Raw genomic sequence first — 10,963 nt, 5'->3', positions numbered from 1 at the left:
ACCACTATCGCACCTATTATGTTTTTGTCTTTATCTCTTCTCATATGGATAATCACTACAATACAAAATTGCATTCTTAATCATCATTCCCTGTGGAGACAATCTGTACTCATATATTAGCTAAATAATCCAAATTAGGTACTGGTATATATTTATTGAATAATCTCAATTACATTGAGATTATCACTTGGTGCTGTTCCCGGGAAACGGTAGCCATCAAGGATTTTTTGTGATTTTTTTGTTAAAACTAATCTTGATTAGAGAAGTGCAATCAGCTCCATGAAGCCATAGAATACACGAAAAGAAGTTACGATTCTCGTCTTAAAATTTTTTAATATTTACGCTATCTAGGAGATATCTCATCATGATTGGTAGATGATCACTCAAGAAAAATGGGCATGAAAGTGAAGGAGAAAAAGGGAGACGTCAAATAATAGAAATGATCATCATGAGGATTTTATTATAAATGAAAATAAAGGAAATAAACGATGAAGGTTAAATGAATATTGTGCCCCTTTAAAGTGTGAGCCACTTACTAAGATTAATGCCCTTATAGATGAGGGCTCAGATTTTAAAATTGATCATCATATGATTCTATCACTTCCTAATTTTAATGGTTTATCTGAGGAAGAGCCATATAAACATTTGGAAGAATTTACTTTGATTTGTCAAACATTTCAGTTCTGTACTGTTACGAATGAGGTTATAAAAATGTGATTATTTCCCTTTAGTCTTAGAGATAAAGCTAGAAGTTGGTTTACATCTCTATCTGTGAACTTTGATTCATAGAAAGAAAGAGAAATCCCAATCCTAAAAAGGAATTATTCAGTTGGAAAAACAATTTTATATCAACGAGCGTTAAGTGAATCTTGTCAAGGGCCCGAAGAATCCCTAGGTGAAGCATGGGAAAAGTTAAAGGAGTTAACCCGAAAATGTCCACACCATGGGATTAGATTGGGAAATTTTCAAACATTTTATGCAGGATTAAGAGATCAGGACAGAAAGATGATAAATTCAGCCAGTAGAGGTACATTTTGCATAAATATTTAGATGAAGCACTTCGCATTTTAGAAACTCTAGGAGAAAATGATGCATATTATGCTGCTCTTAGTTGGAATGAGAGAAATTCAAATTCTAAGAGAGGCGGGCTAATTTACATGAGTGCTATTGATCCTGATATGTTAATTGAACAATTAGTAAAAACTTTTTCTGATTTAGCCACATGCATTTTATACTTTGAAATCATTTGATTGTTCTCATCTTTCTCAAATGGATATTTCACTTTGCCATCATTGATCCAGTGCTGATCATGTAGAAGTAGATTGTCCACTGCATGAGCAAGTTATGACTATTGATAGGTCCAAGATAAATAGACCTATAACCCAAAATTATTAGAATTCTAGAGATAGTGGATATCCTAAGAATATCATGTCAAGAAATGCCTATTGAAATTCTGCCTCTTTTCAACGAGAACAAATAAATTTTTACCCGAGGGAAGCCACAATAACTGTCACCAAACTACTAACCCTTTGTATGATGAGTTCTATAGGAATGTACAGGAGAAGCAACATAAAATGGATCAAATGTAAGCTCAAATAATCGGAAGTCTCCAAGAATTCAAGAAGGAAACAGAGTGGATGAGAGAAGAGAGCAATTCTAGGGCAGACCTCAAACAAAAAGGTAAAATCGGTGAGAATAGATTCCCTATCCATGAAACAGGTTGACTCCCAATTCAATGTCATATTAATCCTATAAATTTACATTTGATTGAAAGTCATAGTTCATCTCCGCACAATCATGAAACCATGGATACAATTTCTAACTTAAGAAATGGGAAAATTTTGTCTGATATTCCTTAAGTTCAAACTGAAGAAGTAGAACTACCTGACGAAGATATATATGATTCTGCCAAAATAGAGCCTAATCCAAAAGATTATGTTCCACGAATTCTTTTCCCTAATGCTTCGGAAAACCCTAGAATTGAATTAAATCCTCATGATGAAATCCTCTCCCTCTTTATCTCTCTAGCCCACTCCCTCTCTCTCTTTGTCTCTCTATTTTTCTTGCCCTCTCCCCCTCTCTCATGCTCTCACTATCTCTCTAGCCCTCTCTGATGCAGAATGAAAGGACAAAACCAATAGTGAGTTCCAGCGTCAATTGGGCAAATGAAAAGCAGGTGGGAATCAATGCTCATGCAATGTTAAAATTCAACGAGAAGAATAGACTCGGCGTCGAACGACACTAGTGACCAATAAATCACGGTAAGACGGTCATAGTTCTGCCACTAGGCTCCCAATGTCCTGGACATCAGGTTGAAGACCGACGCCATGAGCACGGCTACTACCGCTAGTGCGCACTCCCTCAAGGGATCTAACCAAGGATGTTCCGACAAAAATCCCTATCCTTCAGATCGAGAATCCTATCTACCTTTGACGTAACCCTGACGGTGGAGACGCTCTCGAGAGATACTAAAAGAAATAATGGAACACATAATTAGGGAGAAGCGCGAGCGTACCAGACTAGATGCGACCCAGTCGTCCGAGACAAAGGCAGTGGGAGCCAGTGTGCGACCGGTCGGTGACGTGGATGGTGGTATGCAGGCGGCGACGACGTGTGTGGCGCCTAGGCAGACATGCATGACAGCAAGGACTGCACAACTGGCATGGGTGTTGATCTAACATTTGCGGTGATCACGTCACAGAGGTGCGTGGGCAGTGACGGCAACAGTGCGTTGGGCGCAGTGGCTGCGTGAGACGGCATGTGGGCAAGAAGACAATGACACGCGGAGCACGAGGGCGTGCGGGCGCATGGGCGACGCAGATCTCTGCGTACGGGCGTGCGGGTGGGCATGCAGGACAGTGAGGCAAGCGCAGTAGACATGACAGTGCGACGACACAGAGTCGCTGTGGCGCGGGTGTCATAGAGGGGACACAAGGACGCAGACACGACACAAGGGGCCGAAGACGATGCAGCGGCGGCGGCGGTGACGAGGCAGCGTGGATACGTCCCGATGACGGTGTTAGATGGTCCCCATCACTCTCCCTCTTTCTCTCTCTAGCCCTCCTCCCATTCTTTCTCTCTCTAGCCCTCGCTGTCTCTCTCTAGCCTTCTTCCTCTCTCTCCTCCTCTTTATCTCCCTAGCCCTCTCATTCCCTCTCTCTCTAGCCCACTCCCTCCCGCTCTATCCCTCTACGTCTTTCTTTCTAGCCCTCTTCCTCTGTCTCACCCTCTCCCCCTCTCTCTAGCCCTCTCCCTCTGTCTCACCCTCTCTCTCTCTAGCCCTCTGCCTCGCTTTCACCCGCTCTCTCTCTAGCCCTTTGCCTCTCTTTCACCCGCTCTCTCTCTCACCATTTCCCTCTCTTCCTCTCTCTCTCTCTAGCCCTCTCCCTCTGTCTCACCCTTCGCCTCTCCCCCCCCTTCTCTTTCAGTCTTTCTTTCTCTCTCTCAATCTCTCTCCTCCCAGTTAATCCCAGGTTTCTCTCCCCAGAATCAAATCGCGGTCTGAGCCAGACGAACAACGAAGAACACGAAGAACACGAAGAACGCGAAGAACACGAAGAACACGAAGAACGCGAAGAACGCGAAGAACACGATGAAGAAGATGCTTCTGCTGCTGCTCCTCGTCACCATGGCCGCGGCGGAGCCGCCGCCGACCTCCGCCGAGGCGGCGATGCGCGCTGCGCTGCGCTCGAACGGCCTCCCGATCGGCCTCCTCCCCCGCGCAATCTCCTCCTTCGAGATCTCCCCCGACGGTCGATTCCAAGCCCTCCTCGCCGTCCCCTGCAACGCCCAGTTCGAGAACCAAGTCCACTACGACGCCAACATCACCGGAACCCTATCCCTCGGCCGGATCTCCCATGTCGGCGGAATCTCCGCCGAGGATCTCTTCCTCTGGTTCCCCGTCAATGCGATCCGCGTCGATTTCCCAAGCTCCGGCGTCGTCTACTTCGACGTCGGCGTCGTCTCCAAGCAATTCTCTCTTTCTCTCTTCCAGACGCCGCCCGATTGCTGGGCTGCTCTGGATCAGGTCCGTTCTTCCGATCTCGCCTCCTTGTGATTTCAATTTCCTTTGTTCCGCTGTCGAATTCGTTGTTCTTGCTTTGGAATTTCGAGTTCCCCCCCAAAACCCTAATCGATCATTCCAGTAGATCTTAGATTCGAAAATTCTATTGAGATTCTAGTGGGAAAACTGTTGTGATCAATGCGAACTCCAGGGATTTCGATTCCTCAGGGTCACAAAACTAGTCTGAGAAGAAAATTATTGATTTCCTGCTTTGAATTTCCACGAAAAACAGTATCCCCTATGACTGAGTTTCTTTCTGGAAACCCAATTCCCATCTGCCTTTAAACTTCTCTTTTTCTTGGGCAATCATCTCTAATTCCCCTATGATCTTGATGAATCCGTTGGTGTTTCTTGTAACTCCCATGAGTCATTTCTTCGTTTCCACTCAACCAGTTTGGTTATTTCCTCCTATCTTTTCGCTTTTAATCTGTTGATTCCATGGTTTCTGTTCAGTTAAAGTTAGGATTTCTCCTCTCCCCTCTGGAAGTTGATCAAGTCGATGTAAATATCCAAGGAAATAAGATGCTTCAACGAATTCGACTTCATGGGATTGATCAGTGCCTGAATCAAGAGTTGGGTTTTTCTCCCATGTATATTCTAAGTCAGCTCCGTCTGTGAATATTTTCTTTAATGATTCAATCTTTTAATTTCATGGCTTCCAATTTAACTTCTGTTTTTCTGCATTTTGATCCAGTTAATAAAAAATTGTAAGTAATAAGATTTTTGAACCAACCTGGCGCTATGTAATTGATCAGAGTCTGCTCTAAGCTGCATTCAATCTGTTTCAGGACTAACCCTTCTATTAATTTCGTCACAATCGTTGTATTTTTAAGTAAAATATCTGGGGTCTAGTCTCACTTCAGGTCGAACCAAATGAATTTGGGATGTCATCTCTTGTTAGAACTTTGAAACTACTTTACTAGGAACTGAAGATAATATCTGAGTATTTCCTATAAATTATCTGGTGGATGAACTTAGTACAAATTAAATAAGCGGAAAAGTTTACCTCCAACTTAGGCTGAAAATGTTTTTTAGGCGATTGATAAATACTATGTCTAGCTTCATATTTGGAACGCATCTCACAGACCATCTTTTCCTTTAAAAATAAGCAATAAGATAATGAAAAACTTGGATTCCTGATGCTGAAAATCATGTAATGAGTCATTTGTCACTTAGGACTAGCAACTTTTTACTAAAATTTAGCCCAAAACCTTTTGGTATGTCAAAATCAAAGCAGAATCTCAAATTATTTATTGTCTGATATTTATTCTAAGGCTAGCCAACAGATAAAACCAAATAAGCAGGATTTATCTTTTGGAGGTGCTCCAGAGGTTGATCCTGCTTAGATAATCAGAAGAATTTTGATGTTCTTATGTGTAAGAAAATATATTATTTACTTACACTTTGTGTGCCCAGGTTTCCAAAATTTAGATTAAATTAATTGCAAAGCCTTGATCAACTCTTCTTATCACTTTCTGGCACCAGTTTCTATCCACATTTGGCTAAATTTGAAATTTTTATCCGGCTATATTATTCCATTATATAAATTATTGTTTAGAAAAAAGGATTAGGATACCTCCAACGATGAAGAAATGCAGAACATTCAGGATGCATTGAATAATTTTACCGTAAACAGGCTAGTTTTTTTTTTCTATAAAAGAAAATCCAAGATTTGGCTGGTCTGCATAATTTATATGTCATACTGATATATATTCAACGGGTTACGGTCTACTGGGATAGTATGCTTTAGTCAAGAATTTTATCAGGTTATATTCCAAAAAACATGATCCAAGATGATGGAATATCATTAACATTTAATCACAGTGTGATGAACTTACATCATACCCTAAATTTATACGCATGAGTAAAAGGAATCACAACATCATGATCATGATAACTTATCCCATTTATATTATATGAAGCTGTATTTTGATAAGTTTAATCCATGTGATGATATCCCAGAAGAAAAACCTTGAACAACTATGCGCCACTCTCTCTGATCAAGTAAAACGAGATGACATACACATTATTAGTTCATAAGGGCATATTCCACTATCTTTGATCTACTATGATGAAATGACATAAGTACTTTGTATTTCTACATCATTCTAGCTTTGATCCAATAGATGTAATGCTCGACAACCTAAATTTCATGTTGTTATAGGCATGTAGCTTTGGACTATTGTAGTTGGATGTTATAATCATTAAGTACGTAAAAGATAAGAATGTCATTGCAAATAAGTCAGGAAAACAGATGAATGGTAAGCCATACATGGAATAAAAGTTCAGAAGCCTGCCTTTTATCAAATTATGACACTGCTGTTTAGATCAATTGATAAACAATATTGATCTAGTCAACTTAATTGATTACAATTAATTACCCTAGTTTTTCTTGAATCAAGAAAGATCAAATCTATATGATTTCTATAAGATCCTTCATAACCTTTGACAAAGCGTAAATGTGAGCACAATCCCCTGGATTTGGACCATCATAATAAATAGTATGAAACTTTCAATTGTTTTGATCTGCATGCTTTCATCCATGTCATGGTATGCCTTAAGGAGAGTTATATGATATATAGGTAGTCCATCAGCTTTAATATGTCATCATGGTATACTATAATGATATATGTAAATACCATCCAATGTCTATAGTCCAATAACTGTGATCAAAATACCATGCAATGTTGAAGCATTATTGATGTATGAATGTAGCATGCAGTGATGGTAACTGTAGAGACGGTGACATCAAGGAGGGTGATGGTAAAACCTAGGATGATGCCTTTAAATATGGTGACTACAAAGACAGGGGATGACAAAGAAGGTGATTGTGATGACTATGGATGATGATGGTGATGGTAAAGATGATGATTATGTTGGCGGTGGTGAAGAAAGTTCTAATGGTTGGTTTTTTTTTTAAAGAGGTAAACACAATATGCTTGACACTGTCACTTCATTGGAGCTATGGGACATCATCTTAACCATCTGGTTTCATTTAAAGCAATGGACGGCCAAGATCTCTCATGTTCATATGAATGATATTTTTTCCTTAATCTAATGAGTGGGTAGTGATTTCATTTTGCAAAAAATAGAGTGATTCGTGATTGGGATTTGCTAATGCTTGTCCTGGAGTAAAAGTATACTCAATCAGTCAAAAGGGAGGGGATAATTGTTGCCAATAAGCTGGCTTTATCAAAATGGAAGAATGAGATAATTAAAAAGCTTTAAACTTGATTTAAGGGGATAATTAGCAAACATCGGAAATGATAGGGGCAACACACTTGCTACATATGAATGGTGTTGTGGGGAGGCGACTCAATGCGACAGCAGCAGCAACTCGGACGGAACTCCAATTTCTTTTATTCTCCAAAAAATATTTACCGCATTTTTATAGCCTTTGATGTAAACTTTCTTTTATTTCTGAAAAAGTAAAAAAAGAAAACATTTTAAAGAAAGGAAGCTAGATTAGTGAGTGATTATGCCAGGGCTGTACATTCATGTGGATAAGGCCCATTCAAAAAAATGGGCTCTACAAAAACGAACAGAAGTATAGCCAAAACAAGATGAATTAAATAATTTATCCTTTAGTCCTGAGGGGAACCCCACTCAACCTCTTCATTATGACGAAAATACCCCTTGTCCTCTCCATAAGCTCTTTCCCAACGCAGGGTATTATAGTCTCTTTTTCTCTACGAGTTCCTCGATATTCTCTCCCAAGCTTCTTCTTCTTCTTCTTCTTCTTCTTCTTCTTCTTGGCGGAGATGGCGTTGCAAGCTCAGATCGCAGGATCGAGCTTTGTTCTTGGATCTCGAGCAATGGTTTCAGCAAATGCTGAAGGTTATGGTAGAGAGACGGGGATTGGCTGGTCAAGAGCGATCTCACCCGCTGTTGGTTCAAGTTCGCGATTTCGCCGGCGATTACCTATTCCGACGGTGCGTTCTTCGCTGGATATCTCCGTTCCTGCGGTGGGAACTGTCACGGAGGTCGGGAATGATACTTTCTGGCCAATCGTCAACGCTGCTGGTGACAAGGTTGTCGTTCTTGATATGTACACTCAGTGGTATGTCTACTTCCTCTCTTTGATTTCTCTTTTGAATCGTTTTCTGCGGTTAAGATATGATTTTTGATTTTGAGAAGGAACGGGTTCAGACCCATTTCAGTGAAATGAGATGGGTTAATTCCTCGAGAAGATACCTGGATCTCCTACCCATTTGGGAATGAGCCATCTCTCTTGCTCAGTTGTAATCTTAGTTTTGCTTCTAATTTAGTTAATTTCTAGCTCTTTGTTGTTTGAAGTATGACAGTTGGGGATCTGGGTTGTCTTTTAGACTGAGAAACGCTGAATCAGCTAGAATTGTCACTTACATGGCAATCTAGCTCTTTGTGTAAACTGAACGATAGTTAAAGATCGCTATTACTTCTTTTAGATTGAGGAACTCTAGATCGGCGAGAATTGCTGACTATGATTACCACTTCAATGATGGAGACTGATCTTGAGCCTAATTTTTCTCATTTAGATTTCCTTTAGCAACATCATTAGGCATTTACTTTCTGCTTTTAAATTGAGAAACTTTGGGTCAGCTAGAATTATCGCCTCTAATTACCAATTCAATGTTGGAACCCGATTTTCCTCGTATTTACATTTAAATTACATTTAATTTTCTTATTCAAGCTTTCTTTCAGAAAAAAAATCTGATTCAAGCTTTGTGAATTTTGGAATGGTCAGAATGAAATTTTATGGGAAGTTTTTTATTCTCAGAAGCGTTTTATACTTGCTTGAGGGGAAGAAATTTATTCGGGAACAAATGTACCATGATCTTGAATCTTAGTCATCGTATGTTTAAAGTTTTCCATTATATGTTCGATTTCAGGAAAAAAATTATTCGACTATGTTCATCTGCGCTACTGGGTTTTCAAAAATTGTGAATGTTCTTTGAACCTTGATGTTATTCACACTGTTCAGACCAAGTTAATTTATGAAACAGAAAGAAAGAGAAGAACCTTGGTTCTTTCTGTTCTTTCAAAAGTATGGTTCTTCATCTTACATAGGCATCATTTACCTCTCATCTACATAAATACTCCCAAGAATCAATGATCTTTCTCTACAGTTCCTACCTATCTTTCTTGCTTCCTCCTTTTTTCCCTGCCCTTTCCTTCTTTGATCATCCTTCAAATTCTTACGACTGTGTTAAGGTGTGGGCCGTGCAAGATAATAGCCCCCAAATATGAAGGCCTTTCAAAAACGTACACAGATGTCGTTTTCCTCAAGCTCGACTGCAACCATGAAAACAGGGTGAGTTCGATTGTTTTTCTCATAGAAATTTCTTATATAGTCATCGGCCTTTTGAACCTTTTCCATTTTCTTTCTTGTGTTTATAAAGAAATTTTATAGTTGTTATTGGGTGCAATGGCTATCAATCTTCTTCCATTTTACAGCCATTGGCCAAAGAGTTGGGTATACGAGCTGTTCCAACCTTCAAAATTTTTAGGAATGGGCAAGTTGTAAAGGAAGTGACTGGCGCCAAGTTTGATGAGTTGGTCATGGCCATTGAAACTGCACGATCAAGTTGAATGACCTTTCTCTCATACCCAACTTCAGTAGCAAAAGTCGAGTGTGCCAAAGTTGTAATGATAATTTGAAAAATTTGACATTGACTTCTAGAAAAATCAGCCAAGGATCTTGAAGTTCTGATGTTAAAGCAGATAGATGAGTACATTCTTGACACTAAGGAGTAAGTTGAATGAAGCGTTAGAATTATCAGCGATAGCTCGGAAGGGGATATCTTCCACAACAATTCTGAAACCTGCCTAGACGAACACATGTAAGTCGACCCCCTCTTAACTTGGACAGAGTTAATGAAGAGTATAAAGAAATCTAGTTGGGGTTTGATACTATGTCTAGATGTAACCTCACATATCTCATTGATCAGGAGTGCCTCACATCAAAAAATATCACTGTCTCCCAAATTATTCCTACTTTATACCCGCCCTCTCCGTGATCCTTTCTCCAAGGTGAAAGTAAGGAGTAAGAATTCTTCTCCTCTTGTTTACACACATAATATCAAATGTGTATCATAGAAACATGTGTGATGAAGCTCCTATCTACTCGAAGGATGAAGAAAGAAGAGAACAAATGGATGTGTGAGAAGAAATTATTAGGCTAGCTATAAGATGATGTTGCAGGGATAGAAGTATTAACTTTGGTAGTTTTATTCCCAAGATTTTGATGGAAGGGGAAGGTAGAAAAAAAGGCTATAAAGATGGTGAAAAAATTCTCAAGGCGAATGGAATCACCATTGTAACCATAAGGGACAAAAAGATATGGCAATGAATAGTTCAAAAAAAATCAAAGGGTAAAAGAAAAAATCCCACATATTTTTTGCTTACTTTTTTAATATAGGGGAAAATGAAGCATGTTTAAAGATATTAAGACTCAATTCCCAGCAAAAAAAACTGCTTAATAAATCATCAAAGTAAAAAGGGATTATGTGGGATGTACTTAATAGTTATTGATTTTTAAGGACATCCCATATAATATCTCTCAATGTAGAAATATCTCTCAATGATAGAGGAAATGTGCCAAAATGTCCCTCATTGGGATTTGATGAGCAATGAAGAAGTGGAGAAAGGAAAATGACGTAGAGAAGCTAAAGAGTGAAAAATGGAAAAAAGGATGTGATAACATACAAAATTACTATATAAATATCATAGATAATATTAAATAACAGTATCAACATGCCTATATTTGCATGTTATCATACATATATTGATTAAAATAGCTACTGGTCTATTTTTGACTTTTCCAGAATTTGTGGCATTTTTACTGAATTTTATGGCATTACGCTCATGTTTGCACCAATTTTAAAAGTTAAAATTTTGAATTATTTAATGTATTATTGA

General features: G+C 39.1%; 2 protein-coding genes across 2 annotated transcripts; both read left to right on the top strand.

Moving 5' to 3' along the window:
• Positions 1 to 3,244: 3,244 nt before the first annotated feature.
• Positions 3,245 to 4,713, top strand: LOC144711370 (uncharacterized). The gene is made up of 2 exons (XM_078585359.1): positions 3,245 to 4,027; positions 4,517 to 4,713. The coding sequence occupies exons 1-2, from the start codon at positions 3,593 to 3,595 to the stop codon at positions 4,679 to 4,681; spliced, it is 600 nt and encodes a 199-aa protein (XP_078441485.1). The 5' UTR covers positions 3,245 to 3,592; the 3' UTR covers positions 4,682 to 4,713.
• A 3,079-nt stretch (positions 4,714 to 7,792) lies between these two features.
• On the top strand, positions 7,793 to 9,748 carry LOC144711331 (thioredoxin F-type, chloroplastic-like). The gene is made up of 3 exons (XM_078585286.1): positions 7,793 to 8,123; positions 9,257 to 9,356; positions 9,500 to 9,748. Exons 1-3 carry the CDS (start codon positions 7,825 to 7,827, stop codon positions 9,632 to 9,634), a joined length of 534 nt encoding a protein of 177 aa, XP_078441412.1. The 5' UTR covers positions 7,793 to 7,824; the 3' UTR covers positions 9,635 to 9,748.
• Positions 9,749 to 10,963: the final 1,215 nt, after the last annotated feature.

This window comes from Wolffia australiana, chromosome 13 (assembly GCF_029677425.1).
Source record: "Wolffia australiana isolate 7733 chromosome 13, ASM2967742v1".
NCBI lineage: Eukaryota > Viridiplantae > Streptophyta > Magnoliopsida > Alismatales > Araceae > Wolffia > Wolffia australiana.
The sequence above is the reverse complement of the archived record's forward strand: the minus strand, read 5'-3'. Positions and strand labels throughout refer to the sequence as shown.